At 48.0% G+C, this 18,838-nt stretch overlaps 1 protein-coding gene across 2 annotated transcripts; it reads right to left on the bottom strand.

Moving 5' to 3' along the window:
• Positions 1-1,806: 1,806 nt before the first annotated feature.
• On the bottom strand, positions 1,807-17,980 carry NECAP2 (NECAP endocytosis associated 2). Of its 2 annotated transcripts, XM_074934110.1 has the most exons (8): positions 17,850-17,980; positions 14,693-14,793; positions 13,192-13,296; positions 10,930-11,011; positions 8,376-8,484; positions 7,307-7,484; positions 4,571-4,655; positions 1,807-3,338 (listed from the first exon to the last, which is right to left on the bottom strand). In XM_074934110.1, the coding sequence occupies exons 1-8, from the start codon at positions 17,939-17,941 to the stop codon at positions 3,290-3,292; spliced, it is 801 nt and encodes a 266-aa protein (XP_074790211.1). In that variant the 5' UTR covers positions 17,942-17,980; the 3' UTR covers positions 1,807-3,289. The 2 variants fall into 2 exon arrangements, with proteins under 2 accessions (XP_074790211.1, XP_074790212.1); XM_074934111.1 differs by lacking the exons at positions 14,693-14,793; positions 17,850-17,980 and adding an exon at positions 13,749-13,840.
• Positions 17,981-18,838: the final 858 nt, after the last annotated feature.

Here is an 18,838-nt window from a genome sequence, read left to right as displayed (position 1 = left end):
TGGCAATTTCCTGCAACATATTTGGGAGATCTCACTGTATAATGTTTATGCATCACTATGGTCCAGGAGTTCTCAGGAATTCCATTGGTGACAGGAACCATGGGTCCGCAGGGACTAGGAACAGTGTGTGTGTGTGTGTGTGTGGGGGGGTAATCAGGTTTGTAACACCTCCAGAGAGGCATCACCTCCTGGGGAGGCTCACTTGTATTCAGGCAAACTGGATTCTCCCAAGTCCAGCAGACAGAGAGGCGCCTTGGGGATAAATAAGCGGGGTTTAAACTGACTCGGGGCCTTTTTTCTGATCCAGCCAACAGACAGGACCTTCTCTCCGAGGGGAGGGCCCCACTCCTCAGGGGAGAGGTGGAAGGACTGACACAGACCAGAATCTTTTTGGACATAGGGGGTGATCTCTGATAAGCTTATTAGCATGCACATAGGTTCTTTTATTGTTTTTAATGTTTTCTCTGTCATGCTTTTACCTTAATAAAGGTGCTTGCTTAGAAAAAGCTGTGTTGTAACATACAGACATTGGCAATTACCCTGTTCATAACCTTCAAAGAGTAAGCAGAGCAGAGACACTGGGCTCTAAGCACTCTGTCCTGCTGGGTATCACAGTGTAGGCAGGGAACTGCAGAGCCCGGAAAGACCTCTGTCAGGAGGGAGATACGGGTCTCTGCCCAAGAGAGGTGACAGCTTGTGGACCCCAAACCCTTAAAGGGCCACACCATGTGATGGGGAGGGATGACCAGTGGCAAGTACTGCCCTTAAAGGGCAGATTACCCTGTCACCTGGCCCACTCACAGTTCACAGGTAAGAGTTTCCAGGATCTAGGCCTTGGACAGTAAGGTCTTCAGGGCAGAGACTGTGTCTATTTGTACTGTGGAGCCCTCAGCAGTTTTGGGCACTAAGTAAAAAATTGCTTTCACTTCTGGTGCAAAAGAGGGACAAGCCTAGAGACACTGCATGTGGTCTGAGACTCACTGGTATAATGAGTCTCTAAATAATGCAGCAGGATATCCCAGGGCTCCAGGATTCTCCCAACCCTTCTCCCTTGCTCAGCATTAGCAGATGGGGCAGAGGATTTGCTTGTCCAATCAGTCCAGACCAGTGTTCCTCACACACTAGCTTTTTCAAAGCCCACTGAACACAAAGGAAGAGTTTCCACCGGCTTCAGCTCAGGCCCTTAGGAGGCTCTGATCTCTCCCCAGCAGGAGGCGCCAGCCAGCCAAATGACACATTTTTCCCCGAAGTTCCCATCTGTGCAGGAGTCTCACTTCTGCTCTCAGCTCCTTGGCAAGAGACAGATGGCACTGCCCTCACTCTTGGGGGGTGAGGGGGTTTGACACTTGAAGACAATGGAAGCAGGGTAGGGTATATGCCAGATCAACGCTACTGGTGGTCACGTGCTGCCTCATGAACCCTACACTCTGAACGTTCCACCCAATTCATTCTTCTCACCACCACAGGAGACCACCTTGCCAGCCATCACGCCAACTGTTCAACAGACCCCATCACCTTGTCAGGTTATTCGTACCCTTCATTCCACTTGGGTCCTGTGTGGTGGTGCTAAATGTTAAGGTCATTGTTATTCAGCACATTTCTACTGTGCCTTCCCCCCATGCCCTCAGACCTTTGGCAACTGCCTTGGTATTTCAGTGCATATACTTCTGGTATCCAGCTGCGCCCCTCTCTATATCAGGAAGAAGAAAGAAGATAAATCAGGGAATAATTCCCTACAATCACAGCAGAGCCTGTCTAATTCATGTCGGATAACTCTGAAAAACAAAACAGGAATCATACTTACCCTCAAAACATTTTATTGTTAATTTAATGTTACATTTCCCACCTGTTTTTCCTACGTGCTCTTCCAATGGCTCAAAGAGGCAAAATTAAGCACATTCTAGGGATTTTTTTTTTAAATACCAGAAAATCAAATCCTCATCATCCAGTTTGAAATTAAAAAAAAAAAGACAGACAAAGTTGGAACACTTAAAAAAATAGCAGGACTTCATACTGGTAAAGGCCTTCACCTCGAAATAAATAGATAAGAAAATATTTTTTTTTTAAAAGAGAAATCTTAAGCCCAGCTCCATAAAAAAGGCAACCATAGCTTTGTCCTTCATTGCATCTAACTATGTCAGAGACTTAATATCAAACCATGAAAACTTAAGGAATTTCAGAGTTTTGCTCAGTTACAGCTAATTAACCAGAGTAGTCCAATTAACAGCTTTTCCCCATCACAGTTACCTATTGTAGTTAATCTAAGTGCTCAGAAGCTCTCAGGCCGTTTGTTAGCACCTTTCAAAAAGGCACATCTCAGTGACAAGGCAGCACGTCAGAAGACATGCACCAATTTGCTGTAGAAAAGTCTTGGCAAGGATGACACTAGAACAGTTCTTGGCAGCATTAAAAGGTCATGCTGTCGCTATATCAATCCCACTGTCCTTCCTACTGCCAGATGGGGAGTATTTCTTTCGCCACCAACCCAACAACAAACTATTCAAGGTGAGAAGTGCCCCGGCATACAGCTGAGGCATCTCATGGCAGCCCTCAGCTGCCGTGGAAGGGGTAGCCAGTTGTTAACCCTGCCGATCCCTTGCCGCACATGCTTGCATTGCAGGTGTCATTCCACATCTATTGCATAGCCCATTAGCACATCAGACAGCAAATGCTAACAAGATTTAATCCAAATTGGAGTCTTCGAATACTGCTCTTCGCTCCCCCCTCACCACAAGCTCTTTAATAAAGCATCTGTTTGTCAAAGGGTACCAGGTCAAGTTACTGTCTTTGGCTATCCCCAGTTACATTAGTCAACAGGCTGCAAATAAGGAGAGGGAGGAAGAAGCGATATGCAAAGCATCCTTGTTGGAAATATGTAAACACCACAGTGTGCTGGTTTGGAGAAGGCAGGGGAGGGGAACAATCGTTCCCCCCCTCCAGGTTTATAGTCCTCTACAGTTTGCTGTGATCTCAGAGCAGAATTAAGAGCCCCAGCTGCTGGGGCTGCTGGTATCTGTTGAGAGTTCAGAGTTTAAGGCATCACTCTCCCCAGCACTGGGGAACTTATTTCCACACTGCAGTCACAGGGCACTTTTTGGTTTTTGCATAGCTCTCGCCCCTTTCTTGTAATGCCCAAGAAAGCTACAAAAGGCTACAACCAGTCACGGACTGGGATCTCTTGAAATGGCCTGTTAGCTCCGCGTGTAGGGGGGCTTCCCCCAGGCTTTGGTCCACAGTGAAGAGGTTCCTTCCCCAGCATCCACACAGGAAAGCAGACAGGGTGTCTGGTTTAGAACTGAACCCAGCCCGGGCTCTGCTGATTTTGGGTAGATGCAGACCTGGAAGAAAACAAAACCATGCTTTGAGATGCTGAAAGTGGTTTGGGCTAAGGCTGCGGGTTGCCTCTTGAAGGGTTGGTCGCGCCGACCCGGACTGTGAGTGTTGGCCAAGCTGCCATATATTGCAGAGATCAAAACCCCTCTTAGAGTCTGTCTTCAATGCAGAGTTAACTTGGACTCTTCCTAAGGAGCTGCCCCTATCAGCCTCCCACCCACCCACAAAACCCTCTCACCTAAGTTTGTTGGGGCTTTAAACCTGGGCGGGCTGGCCTGGCTGCGGGAGAGAGTTAGAGCTTGGGTGCTGCTTTCTCTTGGGCTGGGAACCCTCCCACTTTGCAGTAAGGATGAAGGCTAAATCAGGCGGATAGTCCTCCAGTGCCTTCCCATGATTCTCCTGGGTGCCCACAAGGACAGACAAATTTGCCCACAATTCACTGAGAAAGAATCCTAGAGAAGCTCAGCAAAAAGTGACGGAATGTTCCCCCAGAAGTCTTAGCAACACACACAGGGGAGCACAATACCAGTGAGGACACAGTAACTTGACGGGCTGCTCACACCCGGGCTCCACTAACCCAGCTGCCAGTCAGCCAGGCTAATTGCAGTGATGACAGACCCTTAATTAACACTCGAGCTTTATCTTCACTGCTTTGAAGGGGGGGTTCTACAGTGAGAGAAAGGTGCGGTAGTTATGGAGACAAGGCACTTTTTGTGCTTCCCGGAGGTAGCTAGGCAAGGTCAGCACTGTACCCCACATCCAGTGTTGACCTCACCTAGTTTACCTTGTAGTAGACCTACAGTGCCCTGTCTCCCCCTGTTCTCCCAGCAGGATGGCTGTGTGGGGTAGTTATCCCATGGTAAACAGGCTGCAGTCACAGACAACAGGGATGTTAGGGGACAATACAGAGCGCCAACAAATACTGTCGCACTCAGTCCTGTTTCTAATGGATGAACGTCCAACGTTAACTCACCCCTCCCCTGGCTGGCAATTTAAACAGAGGAGTCAAGGACAGCTATCCCTTCTCACCCAGAGAACGGTGCTCTTCTAGTTCAGGGGAGGCGTGCATTGGGAGCACCCTGGAGGATGCCTGCGTTGCCACTGGCTGGGATGAACTGTCCAGTGGTGACGGGGATTTGCTCTCCAGGGCTGCCAACACAACGTAACTGTTCCCACCCAGAAAGCCACCCCTGCTCACTCAGCTACACACCACACTGAACAGCAGGAATGGCCTCACCCTGACGCTTTGGCAAAGTCTCCCCAGATATCAGCGCTGGCGGCTGTGGCGGCACCACCGGGCTGTGGCCAAGACAAAGCAGCATCTGCCGGCAACCAGGAAATTCAAAGGAAGGAAAAGAAAAAAGAAAGATCAGATTTCACCCCCATCAGTTATTTCCCACCAACCCTAGTTCCTTATGGCCCCAGGAAGGCACCACATCTTTACCAATAAAACTAATACAAGCCAGATGGAAACCTAGCTAGCCATGTCCACCTAGCTCTTCTCACTGGCTTAGATAAATTGTTTTTTAAGCCAATTAGTTGAACGGGTCAGCTGCTGGCTTGAGAGAGGAACACCTTGAGCTGCTTCTTTGAGATCTCTACAGCAGACCAAGCAGCAGCATTGGTGGCCTTGGAAGGTGGAGACTGATGGCATTAGCCAAAGCCAAACATAACGTGACAGGTTATATTTACAGCATGATTCCAGGCTGAAAAGTGACTCTACAAATGGTACTGATGAGGGAGAGGGGGCCACAATTTTTGCCTCTGTCTAGAGATACAATAGACATTCCTAGCCTCACAGACCTCACACAAAAAGAAAAGGAGGACTTGTGGCACCTTAGAGACCAACCAATTTATTTGAGCATAAGCTTTCATGAGCTACAGCTCACTTCATCAGATGCATCCGATGAAATGAGCTGTAGCTCACGAAAGCTTATGCTCAAATAAATTGGTTAGTCTCTAAGGTGCCACAAGTACTCCTCTTCTTTTTGCGAATACAGACTAACACGGCTGTTACTCTGAGACCTCATACAATGCATCTGCCAGGCTGAATTCTTACAATCACAGACTCAAAGTGCTGCCAGAACGAACCAGAATTCTGAGCACCCAGACAGACACCTGGGTTCTACTCCCATTTCTGCTACTAGCCTGCTGGGTGACCTTGGGCAAGTTACCGCTCTGTGCCTCAGTTTCCCCTTCTGTAAAGTGGGGATGAAACTGATCTCAAAGTGCTTCACAAAGATCTACTGATAAAAAAGCACTAGTTAGGAGCTAGGGATTATTAATAAAAGGTTTTCTACCGTTAAAAAAAAGTGATCACAAGGTCTCGGCACTGGCACAGGCACAAAAATAATCCCAGGGTCCAGCACAGATTTAGTGCTCCACAGAAGATACAGGGGAAGCGAAATTCACATGTTGCTCAGCTTCACTGAACTTTGTCTCACACGCCTGCTCTGGAAACACAGCTGCATAAACCCAAGTGACCATATTGATCCTACCTGAACAATTCCCTTGGAAGTAAGATTTAACTGGTTCCTTAGCTGGATGGCAGAAGGTACCATGTGGGCACAAACAGGTGGTCTCTTAGGAGACCAGAGACACACCTGCCATCTCAATGTATGTGCAGGAGTTCCCGAGGGAAGTGATGTTTATAATCCATGCAGATGCAAGCCAGGAGGAGGTGGCAACAATCAGAAACCACATGATAATGCCACACATTGTTATACTATGACTGGCCAGTATAGAAACCTCTGTTAGCTCCTATACTGATGCTTTAGCCTCCCTTTTGTCACTGTGCTAAATGAAGGCTGCAAAGTCTGAGGGAAAGAGGAAGTTTTATGTTAACTTCTGCCATGATGGGACTGGGCCTGACTAGTCTATGTGGTTTCCATTCCACAGTTAACCAGTGTGATTGCTGGGTGATGACAATTCAACTAGTCTGATCGTATCAGATCTACTACCTGATCTAGTTAGCCATGTCAGCTTCCTTCAAGCAGCCTCTCTCGAGCCTGCTTAGATCTAGCTGCACATCTGACCAGCTTCTCAGGTGCTGCTGAGCCCCACTAAAGATTCCTCAAAAGGGTTTTCAGCCCCCTGCTCCTTACAACACTAAAGTGATCAATGCATTTCTCACATCAGCACTATACTACTGCAATTCACATGACGTGGGGTTGGTGCAGGGAGGTATCTGGATGCTGCAGCAGGTGAGCAGCTCACCATTTAAACAGAATCAAAAACTTGTGAACACCCCACACCAGCCCCTTGCGTTGGCTGTGGGTTGAATTCTAGGATTAGTTCAAGACTTTTCTTCTCATCTTCAAAGCCCTGGATGGCTCAGGGCTGAGTTACCCGAGGGGCAGTCTTCTCCCTATGTTCCCCACCACATGCTACACTCAGTTGGGATGCTGCAGCTGACAGAGGCTGGGTCGAATCCTGTGAGGCTGCGGAAAGCTGTAGGATCCAGTGAGTTTTACAATCATGGAACAAACTTGCCAGCCTGATCCTGAATCTTGCCACGTTCACAGCACCCCACAAGGCACCTGTCTAGAATCATAGAATCTCAGGGTTGGAAGGGACCTCAGGAGGTCATCTAGTCCAACCCCCTGCTCAAAGCAGGACCAATCCCCAATTTTTGCCCCAGATCCCTAAATGGCCCCCTCAGGGACTGAACTCACAACCCTGGGTTTAGCAGGCCGATGCTCAAACCACGGAGCTATCCCTCCCCGATAGCTAAACAAGCATCTTCCTAAACAGTGTAGAAACAATATCCAAATCAGAAGGAATCAGCCCATCAAGAAAAGGAACTGCCTTAAAAGGAAAAGATCTGTCTTTCCTAGAGGTAATTTTGCTATGTCTCACACCGTGCTGAGAAGTGCCATAGAAATGCCTACAGAAGCTCCCAGATACCATGGTAATGGGCACTGGCAGGTATAAATAGACCTAAAGAAAATTAAGCTTGCCCATGAACACAGACCTATGTTAGCAGTGCTTGTTGGCTGGGAGTCCGCAGGGCATGATGGAAGCTGCTCCCCTGGAGGAGGGATCAGAGCAGGAGATCTCCCTGCAGGAGGGGGTGGGAGCAGGCTGAGGCCCCCAGGCCCTGCTGGGCGCAGTTTGCTGTTCCCTGCTGCTCCTTCTTTTTTCTTCATGTTCTAAAGGGAAATGAAAAAGACACAACTCGTAACATCAGCTTAAATGCAGCTGTTGTGAGCATCAGACAATGCTTTGGCACAATTGTCTCCAGTGGTTATTGCACATGGGAAGCCTCTTATGTCTGCTGATTCTTTTATGCGGCTGAGCACAGCAGAGAGTCTGGGGGTGGGGCAAGAGAGAGGCTGCTTCCCTTTGAAGTCCCACTGCCATCTTGGCCTTCACCAGGGACTGAACCAGCGACCTCCAGTGCCAAATGCATGACCATATACAGCTTGAGCTAGAGCCCAGTTCTGTAGTTGGGAGGGGTCACAGACTCCCATCCTCCATGGATCGGGCAGAGGGGGACACAACACCCACCCCCCCGACAGATGCATTACACAAACATTCCTCCTGCAAGGGATTTCCATGGCTTCCCCACTGCAGCCCAGCCAGAGAGTGGGGAGGGAGAGCTGCAGGCTTTGGCTACCTCCACTAGCTAAAGCAGGTCGTATTTTGCCCATTACAAAAACTGAATTTAGCAAAAGAGAACAGGGAGATGGTCTGAAACATTCCCCAAACGGCTCCTTTTTTCAACCCATCTAACATATTGGTGTGACCGGGGACAGGGTTATTGGAATTGTAGCAAAGCCCCACCACACTGCTAAGACCTCATCACTATTGCAACCAATAACTATCTGGCTTTGGCAGAGCCAGGCTGATCATTCTTAGAGGGCTGGTACCCGGTAAGTCAGCCTTATGCACCTGTAAAAGTGAGCTTCCACGTGTCTCAAACAACAGACTCTACAATCAAACTACATGTGGCAAGAGGAGCGCTGGGAGTGCCTCTACGGAGTGTGCTGGGGAAGTTTTACTTGGTGGAAGCAGCAGACTAACCAAGAAAAGCATCTCACCGCAATGTTCAGTTTGATGGTCTGTCCCTCCTTGAAGCCCAGGTCTAGTTTGGGTCCCTGATCTGGGTTCTGGGCTTGTTTTGCAAGCTCACTCTGCTGTTTAACCCATCTGTACGGGGAAAACGAAAGGTGTAAAATGAGGACAGAGCACATATGAGAGCTGCTCATGGCTAAGTGCAGTGCTGGTACAAGGAATGAAGGCCATTTAAAATCCACATTGGAAACAAGTTGCGTTTCTTTCATTACCAGCACAGTCTTAACAACGAATTTTAAAAATCCACTTTGGGTTTTTTTGCATGTCTCTGGGCCCTGACAGTTAAAAAGCCAGTTTCACTTTTGGGCCGTCAATTAGAGCTGGGAAAAATTTTTACTATTTGCCAAATAATGCATTTTGGGGGCACCAGAGCTCCTCGTCAAATTCAGCAAAGAGTTTCTGCCAACAAACGTCAGAACAGTTTGTTTTGAAAAAAATCAAAACAGGTGGTTTCAAAATTGTTGCTGTGAATAGATATTCGAACAGGATTGTTTCTGCTTGACCGAAACTTTCTCCAGTTTTCTGTTTCAGTGAGAAACCACAAAAAATCATTTTTGGTTTGAAATTAACTTCACTCCAACCCCCTGGTTTGGTCACCAAACAAAAAAAAAAATTTCAATTATTCAGTCAGCTCTGCTGTTAACACCGCATTGGTTGGAAAGCACGCTCTACAGTGGAAAACTTATTTGCTCAAAACCAACCTACGTGTGTATTTTTCAGCTAAATCACCAGGTTTTATAACAAATTCTCAGTTGGGGCTGTGATGCGGGCAGACCAGGTGTTAGGTAGGTCATAGCTGGAAACCAGACCAGCTCACCTGTATGTTAATATTGTTCAAGATAGGTGTTAGACTTGTAAGAATGTGTTTAGTCTCTATGGAATGCTTGTGAGTTGCTGCATGCATTAATTTAACTTGCCATGTCTGTATGCCATGCAATAAGAAGATTATGTATGTTTTGCTTTATAACTAAAAATGACTGCTCTGAACCCAACCCAGAGGAATGGTCCACCGCCCATCAAGAAGGGCTATCAAAACTAAATGGGCCACTGTGGAACATCATGATACAAAGACTCGGTAAATGGCCCCTCTCATGCCCATGAAGATGCTACTTGCAAGAAACCCAGCCCATCAGCTTGAAAGTTGGAAGAAGGGGATAAAACAGGGACACAAGAAAATATTCTGACTCTCACAGGGCTGGAGCTAGGAACCAGATGCAGAGATTCCCAGGATCAACCTGGGTGAGCCCTAAAAGACATTCAGTGCTAATAGATTATTACAACTCTGTCACCTTTCAGAACCACAGGCTAACTCCTTTGTGTAAAATATCTTGTAAATAACTCATTTCTTTTTCCTAGTTAATAAATCCTTAGCTTACTATAAGATTGGCTACAGGTGTTGGTTTGGGTGAGAGATCTCAGGTACAAACTGACCTGGGGTAAGTGACTAGTCTCTTGGCACTGGAAGCAACCTGAATCTTTTGTGAGCTTCAGTGTATGGCAACCAGCTATCACTAAGTCCAGCTTGCCTGGGTGGCAAGATAGACTGGAATGCCCAAGGGGACTGTCTGTGACTCCATGGGAAGACTGTTATTGTGCATCAGGAGTTCACATTTGTTACTGGCTTGGTGAAATCTAATTACAGAACATACCACCAGCTTGGGGTCTCTGCCTTGTGTTTTGACAGTCTGCCCTGAGGTCGGCACTCTCAGCCATGAACCACTCCAGACAGCGTGATGGGGCCATTTTGAGTTGTCCCTTTAAACAAATCTGACTTGCGTGGATTTCTGAAAGCAGCTCAGTGGATACCCATGGTAATGGGCAGTAAAGAAAGTGTGCAAAAACCAGCAGGCTGTTTTAAGGAAATGTTACCAAGTTTATTTTTAAAGCCTGCCTGGGTGCAGTAGTGACTCTTTCAATATGCATGTGTGTCCTGAGGACCAGCCAGCTGCAGTAACTGCAGTGAAGCAGCGCAGACAAAGCTACTCCTGCTATTCACAGTGACAGCAGCCCAGCACGTGCGATGTTAGCAAGGAACAGTTGCTCAGTCACCGTCTCACTGCTCTGCTCATCCCGACAGGCCCGCAGTGCGGGAAGGAGCAAATAACCTCCCTGGGCTAGTGCACAGCCTCGCTTTCTGCTAGCAGTTAGAACCACAGCCACGCCTCTCAGAGGTGGTCGCTCACCCGTTCTGGCCATGGGACGAGAACAAAAATGGCAACCAGCGGCTTGGAGGAAGGAGATAAAGGAGAAACAGCAGCCAGGGAGGAACCCATGTGGACTGGCATGTGAGGGCCCAGCAGAGATAAGTCTTACTCCCTCTGTGGGGGGCTTGGGAAATTTTGGCAAGACAAAAACATTCCACATTTGTTTTCTGTACAAACACTCCCCTGACCATGTTTCCCCTGCCTAGTGAGTCGAGAGCTAACAGCTTCCAACTGCAGCAATTTCGGCAAACACCTACCAAACTGTGCGAATGCCACAAAAACAGCCCAGAGAGCAAAGGAAGAGAAGAAAACTCACTTAAAGTGGTCTTGAATGGCTACATTGAAGTCAAAAGCATCCCCTCGGTCTACAAATCCAACTCCGATAAATGCACGGCGCCCTGGGAAACAACGGAGAGTGAATGCTGGATTCAACAACAAATTAACCACCCTCCACAAGAGAAAAGGAGACACTCGCTCTCCCTGCATTATGCTTTTTTCATAGCCCTGCCATTCTCTTAGGACTCAGGAGAGCATATTTAATAGCTGAATTCTATTTCTCATCCCAGCCTCTGCCTTTGCTCAGCCTACCAGCCGGGGGCATTTGTTTCTCCTCTACAGGGTAGTTGGATCAAAGGGCCCATCTACCCAACAACGCTACCCAACGTTTCCAATTTACATCAAATGAAGATGCAAAAGCTGGCTTTCAGGTGGGACACTCCTTTCCAGTGTCAGGAGTGTCCCAAGATCACGTGGGCTAAAGACTAGCTTTCCCCCTCCTTTCCTTTCTCCAACCTTCCACCAGAAGAAGATACTGTTCAGTGACATCTAGCTGCACCTCACCATCCTCCCACTGCCATTGGGTTTGTTTTGTGTTTGTACAGCCCCTCACACAATGGGGGCCCTGGTCTATAACTAGTGTTTCTAGGTGCTTTGGCAATACAAATAAGGCATTTACTAGGGCCTCTAATTTTCTTTGGGTGCCCTGTGGCAGCCACAGCCACCTGCAGTTTGTGGCCCCATTTAAGAGCTGCTCAGCCCCTGCGGCATTTACCTTAACTCCAGGTTTGAACAATCTCTCCAATAGGTATGGATCATAATTTGGTTCCTTTACGGTTAAAGTGAAGCCTATCCCCTCAGCCCTGAGAATATTGTTCAGCAGTTTCAATTTACCTTTCAGAACCTTCCCCTGTTTGACACCCTTCTTCCCTATATTCTCTCTCACTCGCACACTTAAGAGAAAGCAGGCTCTCCTCCCACTGCAATAGCCAGCTCTCCACCCTGCACCACAGCCAGCCTTTATTCAGGTTATAAAAAAAATCTAGGCCTGGAATCTTCCAGCCTTGAGATGGTTCCGTGAAACTCATTTAAAACAAATTAAGTGGATTTAATACTGGTGAAAGTTGTTAAGTTGACAGCACTGGAGACAGATTTTGTTTATCCACAGAAATGATACAGTAAAGCCAGCACCAGTACATGTTCCCCTATATTCTCCCACTTGTTTCTCACCCATGACCTGTAGCCTATTTTAGCCTTGGCCTCTCTGCTGAGACTGCCAATCAAGAATGCTTTTTGTATCGTGGTGTCACTTCCTACTAGAAACTGGACTAATGCCTGGTCCACACACAAAGTTGTCCCACTTTAATTAAAGGTGCAATTTTAAACAGATTTTATTAAACCAGCGTAACTGAGTGTGAACTCTCTTACATTGGTCTTATATCAGTTTAGCTTCTATTGGTAAACTTACATGAATAAGCTAAATGGACATAGCCAGTTTTAAACGAATATAAATGTATCCACACAGGTGCTTGCACAGCTTAACAAAATTGTTTTTTTTTAAACTGATTCAGTGTGTAGACTAGAATTGTGTGGAGGATGGAAATCCCATTTCATAAAGCATTTTGAAATCTGGCTTTGTTTTGAATTGGAACAAAACCCCAAACTTCATAAATTCTTTGAAAAGGAAAGTTCTGAGAAAAAATTGTTTTGGATTGATCAAAACTATTTCAATTTAGATTTGTATTATAGATTACATAGAATACAAAATTTTAAAAAATTCCAAATGAAAAGTAATTTCTAACAAAAAATTGAAGTTTTTGGCACCAAGAATGTGGAAATGAGACATTTTGACACAGTCAGAACTTTTATTTTGTTTTTTCTCCAAAACTAAATTTTGGAAAAATTGACATGATTTCACGAAGTGTTCCAATTTTGATGGAACTCCAATTTCTGACATAACACGGTCCTGGGAAAGTTTTTCCCATCAGCTCTAGTGTAGACAAAGAATTCATTTCATGCAGGAGGCTGAACCATAGTCTGGCGGTAACAATTTCTGATCATTATTGACTTCAAGATGGATCTGGACTGAAAGGCTCCTGATCCCATTAACTATCTCCTTTGCAATCAACTGCCCTACACTTCTAGGCTGGACTTTAGATGTAATGTACATTTATCCCTTTCAAATCAAGAACCTGTATCATCAGAATAATAATAATGGAAACCTGCTAAAGAAACTTATTCCCCAAGACTTGTATGCCTCAGTATGCAGAAGAAAAGTGATCTATCTGAACACCGCCCATACCACTTTCATCTTCAACCCGGATGACAAAATATCTGCTGGAATCTGTCACACCCTCTACTGCGATGCTAGGAAACTGGTCCACAGGTGCCTGGGCAAAAAGTTCTCCTAGAAACAAGAGTAGGAAACACACATTAGTTCAATAACTCAGTGTTCTCCTATTCTTCATCGGGATACAATACATACAAAAACAGCACTTTACACACAATGAATTAAGCGTGACAATTCTCCTGGATGGTAGGTTTTATCCCCAGGATCTAAGGGATTCTCATTCTGGGTTCTAACAATTCGACCACATTTCCTTTTTTAGACTGAGACCCCTTAACTCTTCCAGCCTTAGATAATAAGTCTCTTCTAGCACAGCTACTGACCCAGAATGAATGCACTTACTGGGCTACTCGGCTGATCCCAAGGAACGTAAGAGCAAGGCACTGCCACACAAGAAATCCTGGGAGAAAGAGGGGCCAAGGACACTGCAGTCACAGAGAGCCCAGGCAATCGGGGGTGGGGAGGGGAGAGAGAGAACTCTGTTTCTCTTCAGTGACCAACCTCTTTCTGACCTGAGCTTGGCGTGGGGAGAACAATGGGGCTCCAGAGGCAGCCACATGGAGTTCCCATCACCCAGAGTGAGAGCTGCAGTGATGAAGGTCCCTGCCTGGGGAGATGGGAGAATTATAATGAACACCCCAGTCTAGCAGAAGTGTTTCCCAGAATGCACCACTCATGCAGTTGTCTGTACATTTGCTTATGAACACAAAAGCACCACCTTGTTAAGCCACCGTAGCTACATCTAAAGTTCTGCTGTAACATTCACTACCCTGGAAGGGCTAGCAGCCTCCCTCTGGGAAGGAGGAAGAGAATTATTGCGCATGGGCTATAGATGGAAAGTGCTTTTCTGTGGACTTCACAGGCTGGAGCCAGACGGGTTTCCCCAGTTGTTGACCTGCAGCTTTTTATCAAGAGCACAGACCTGGCTCATTTCACACCGCAGATACTTGTATGGCTTCCTTCTCACCAGCCTCTTTGTTAGCTTCCAAGGCACTTTTCAGCACCCACATGAAGTCATTCTGCCACACGGGGAAGATGGCAGCTCCAATCCTGTTACTGAAGTGAGTTTTTCTCCAAGGCACCTATTGTCGGGGCATCCAAGCACTGCACAAGACTAAGGAGCATAAAAGCCCACAGCAAAGCGCATGGCAAGTGGCAACCCTCTCCAAAGAATTACAGTACAGAGAAAGGAAGAAGCCTACTGAGCAGGCAGCCTCTTTGGCTTTAGCACCACTCCCACTTGTAAAAACAACCCAGTACACAGTTTCAAATGAACATGACTATACATCTGGGATCTTTCAGGTTCCAGCACTGGGCATTTCTCTTTAAGATCATTCCTGACAATAGCTAACAAGGCTGGACAGGCCTGCCTGAGATGGGAGCCCTTTTCTGAAGGGAACGGAGGGGAGAAACCCTAAGTCTAAAGCACATGAATGCTGTATGGCTTTCCCTTTACCTGAATTCTTATCCTCCAGTTTAATGAAGGCCATCTTCCCCTTGGATGTTATCCGCAGCCTGCCACTCCATGAGGGCTGATCCAGCTGCCACTCTGCAGCTCTGTGGAAGAAAACTACTGTTAACATCAGAAAAGTCACTCAAATCTTAGGCTTCAAAAGTCCCTCTATTATCACTCTTTGTATTGCAATAGTGCCTAGGGCACCATAAAGGAATTGACTATGTTATTATTAATTGTACCGTACTACTGCGTAGTAGCCTGAATCAGGGATCCCTTGTGCTAGGTGCTGTACACACACAGAATAAAAAAAGTCTCTGCCCTAGAGCAGTAGGTACTCTACAGACCTACAAGAAGAGAAAAGTCCCTGCCCAAAAAGCTTATAAGGCCCTGATCTTGAAGGGGCCTGCCTAGGCAGAGCAGCTTGCACCAGTCCAGAAGACCATGGGGCTCTGCCTAAATGGAGCAGCTTGGAGGATCAGTGACATGGTTATAGCAGGACATAACAGGCGAATGAGACAAACAAATGGGGAGTAGAGCTGAGGAGCAGGATATAACTATGACTCAAGCAAATTACATTACATAATCCAGGCCTGGCACAGGTTAATATGTAGGTTTGTTTTGGAAAGATCTTTCTGCTTGCTTAACCTCCCTCCTTGGATTTTCCGCCCAATTCTCTATCAGCTGAAATCCCATTTGCACCGATTTTTGCTTCGGAAGACAGAGGCGGTATTCATCGCCACCTAATGCTGCCGTCCTCAGCTCAGACAGTTGCCTCAGCGTGCCATGGCAAAGAATTGCAGGCCTGTCCTCCAAAGCAGGTGTTAACACAATTGAAAACACAGTCCTTTGAAATCTCCCCACTATATTTTCCACTGCATGCATCCGATGAAGCGAGCTGTAGCTCACGAAAGCTTATGCTCAAATAAATTTGTTCGTCTCTAAGGTGCCACAAGTCCTCCTTTTCTTTTTAGTCCTTTGAAAGAAGCAGCTGCACATCAGGAGACCGTTTGGAGGAACGAAGCTCTGTTTTGCAGTTAGAGCCGAGATTGGCAGGCAGGATTCGAGCTCTTCTCTTGGCTTTTTACCTGACACAGTGTGAAAGTTGGTGCATTTCCCTTCTTTGCTGTACCTCAACTTCCCCATCTGTAAATGGGGATCATTTTTCACAGGAGTGCTGTGAGGCTTGCCCCTAAGGAGGTTTGAGATTGTTGCATTGTATAAAAGATGCTACTGAAATACATCTCATGACCCCAATGCAGGTTTTACATGACCACCACATGTGGTAGGTGAATCCCTGATACAGGGAGTGAACACAGCCAGTTTGATGCTATTTTAAGTGCCATTGTCGTGCCCTGTTAAACACAGTACACTGACATACTACAATAGAGCGAAAGAGCCCATACGTTTTTTAATTCATTTTTGTGGTTTGCAATTGCTGTTGCATTCTATAAACCAAGTTGAGACTGGATCTAAAATAATCACTTTAAGGAACTCATTATTATCTCTTTTTCCATCTCTAACCATTGGATTAAAAGACCGCTCATTCCACAAGCTGAGAACGTGATAACCTTCTATAAAGCAAGTCAGTCCCAAGAATCCCAGAAGGGCTGCAAGAAAACAGGCCGAGGGGTCAACATCCTATAATGCAGTGGTTCTCAACCGGGGGTACATAGAGTTCTTCCAGGGGGTACATCAATTCCTCTAGCCATTTGTCTAGTTTTACAACCGGCTACATAAAAAGCTCTAGCGAAGTCAATACTAACTAAATTTTCATATAGACAATGACTTGGTTATACTGCTCTATACACGATACACTGAACTGTAAATACAATATTTATACCGTAATTGATTTATTTGATAATTATATGGTAAAAAATGAGAAAGTCAGCAATTGTTCAGTCATAGTGTGCTATGACACTTCGTATTTTTACGTCTGATTTTGTAAGCACGTCATTTTTAAGTGAGGTGAAACTTGGGGATACGCAAGACAAATCAGACTCCAGAAAAGGGTACAGTCGGCTGGAAAGGTTGAGAGCCACTGCTATAATGCAACAAGTTTTCACTTCACTCTTCTTTGATCTGTATTTCAAATGCAGTTCTACATAGTGTGACAGTCAGTCGTATTAACTGATGGTTTCCGCACTCTCCATGTTTCCTCTTTGAATCTACTATTCTCTCCCTACCTCATTACCTATTTAAAAAAAAAATCATATTAAAAAATGCTAAGATGCGGTCTTGGGTAACGATGGCTGTGTCTGATGCAGAACACTGCAGTACCACCACACTAATGACGAAAATGTAGCCTACAACATGGAGAAAAAGGAGATCCCTAGAAAAATTAATTAAGTTAGTTTGTAGAATGACTTTAATACTCAATGCCTAACTGAGCGGCAGCGTGTCTAATGGATAAACCACTAGGCTAGGACTAGCAAGATCCGGCTCGTACCCCTGATTCTGCCACTGCAGTGCTGGCTGATCTTGGATAAGTCCAGGGCAAACGTGTTTGGCTATTACCCCTCCCTCCTCCCGGTATCCCCCCACACTCAGCCGGGGTCTCAGCGACCACAGGGCTCAGCTCTGCCTCTGCTTTCCCAGGAAAGGTAGGCCACAAGCTTTCTCCCTTGGTCACAGCACCAGGTTCAGGGACGGCGTGAAGATGGGGGGCGGCGGCCATTCCCCTCCTCGAGCCTCAGTGTTCACGCTCCCCTTTGTCGACTCACACCGCCAGCCCTTTGGGGCAGAGACCGTCCCGCTACGGGCGGCGCCTGGCGCGATGGAGGCCGCGAGGTGCTGCTGTAACAGCAGCCCCACAGTTCGGACACGAGCAGGGAGAGACATGCGGGGGGCGGCGGGGCAGGAGAAACGGGGCAGGCTCAGACACTGATCACGGAGAGCGGGCGGCTGGAAACGGGGCTGGGGGGAGGCGCCAGCCAGGCCCCACGGAGAGTCCCCGGGGGAGGGGGGTCGGGGTCAGGCCCAGCCCAGGGCTGCCCAGAGGCGCCGCTGGAGCCCCACGGGCGCGCGAGGCTCCGTGGATCCCCGGCCCCGCCCGCGCCGCTGCCACCGCGGCCTGGGGCCCAGACAGTCGCCCCCGGTGGGAGCCCAGAGGCGCCGGGCCGGCCGGGGGGGGAGGGGCTCGGGCCGGGGCCCGGCTCACCTGTACCCGCGGTTGGAGGCCCGCGGCGGCACCCGGTACACGTGCACCTCCGGCTTCACGCACAGCACCGACTCGTAATCGCTGTCCGCCATCTTCGGCGGGAAGGGACCCGGAAATCCGGGGCCTTCGCTGCCCCGCCCACCCGGGGGGAGGGGGGCGCGCGCGCGCGAACTCTATGGCAGAGACTGCAGGCTAGAGTGTCCCGCAGGGGGAGGAGCTCTTCCCCCTTGATCTCTATGGCAGAACCTGCAGGCTAGAGCGTCCCTCAGGGGGAGGGGCTCTTCCCGCTTGGACTCTATGGCAGAACCTGCAGGCTAGAGCGTCCCGGAGGGGGAGGGGCTCTTCCCACTTGGACTCTATGGCAGAAGCTGCAGGCTAGCGCAGCCTATCCAGAAAAAAGGTTTCTTCCCCACCCCCTCCCCCTGTAGCCGACGGCCTGAAGCTAGAGTGTCCCCCTCCCTAAGCCCCGCCCCCTTGGAGGTCTGAGGCTCTGGGGGTGCTGCCAGGCCTTGGCCCATAGACTTGGGCGGTTCCAGAGAGGGCGGCACACAGTGATGGGGGGAGGCCTGGGGGCCCTGGGCGCGTATCCCGTGATGCTCAGTCAGCTCTGCAGTTGGCTGAGCGGCTCTGTGAGATCTTTCCCAGTGAATGGTGGGAGAACGTGTCTGTCCCGTGTGGCCGCAGGGGCGGTGGTCGAAGTGAACCAGTTCCAGCCCGGCACCCCCCGACTGGCAGCTGTGGCCTTCGTGGTGTGTGGGGGGCAAGGCCTGGATCCTCCCCTGAACAGTGGCTTGCACCACACGCGGGCACCCGTGCTGCTCCCACTGGGGAACGGGAGGCAGGTGCAGGGCGCGAGACATGGTGGAGAACATTTCAGCAGCAGCTTGGTGCCGGGGAATTACAGACCAGTCAGCTTCACTTCGGTACCCGGACAGATAGTGGAGCACATAATTAAGCAATCAGTTTGCAGACGCATAGACGATAATAAG

This window comes from Natator depressus, chromosome 18 (assembly GCF_965152275.1).
Source record: "Natator depressus isolate rNatDep1 chromosome 18, rNatDep2.hap1, whole genome shotgun sequence".
NCBI lineage: Eukaryota > Metazoa > Chordata > Testudines > Cheloniidae > Natator > Natator depressus.
The sequence above is the reverse complement of the archived record's forward strand: the minus strand, read 5'-3'. Positions and strand labels throughout refer to the sequence as shown.

What these genes read in the sequence shown, in the direction of transcription:
- NECAP2 (XM_074934110.1), bottom strand. Translation starts at nt 17,941, where the DNA reads ATGGCGGACAGCGATTACGAGTCGGTGCTGTGCGTGAAGCCGGAGGTG. An exon ending in ACTGGAGGATAAGAATTCAG is followed by an intron (nt 13,297 to 14,692) that starts GTAAAGGGAAAG and finishes TCTTGTTTCTAG; the next exon opens with GAGAACTTTTTGCCCAGGCA. An exon ending in AACAAGCACTGCTAACATAG is followed by an intron (nt 4,656 to 7,306) that starts GTCTGTGTTCAT and finishes GGTTGCCGGCAG; the next exon opens with ATGCTGCTTTGTCTTGGCCA.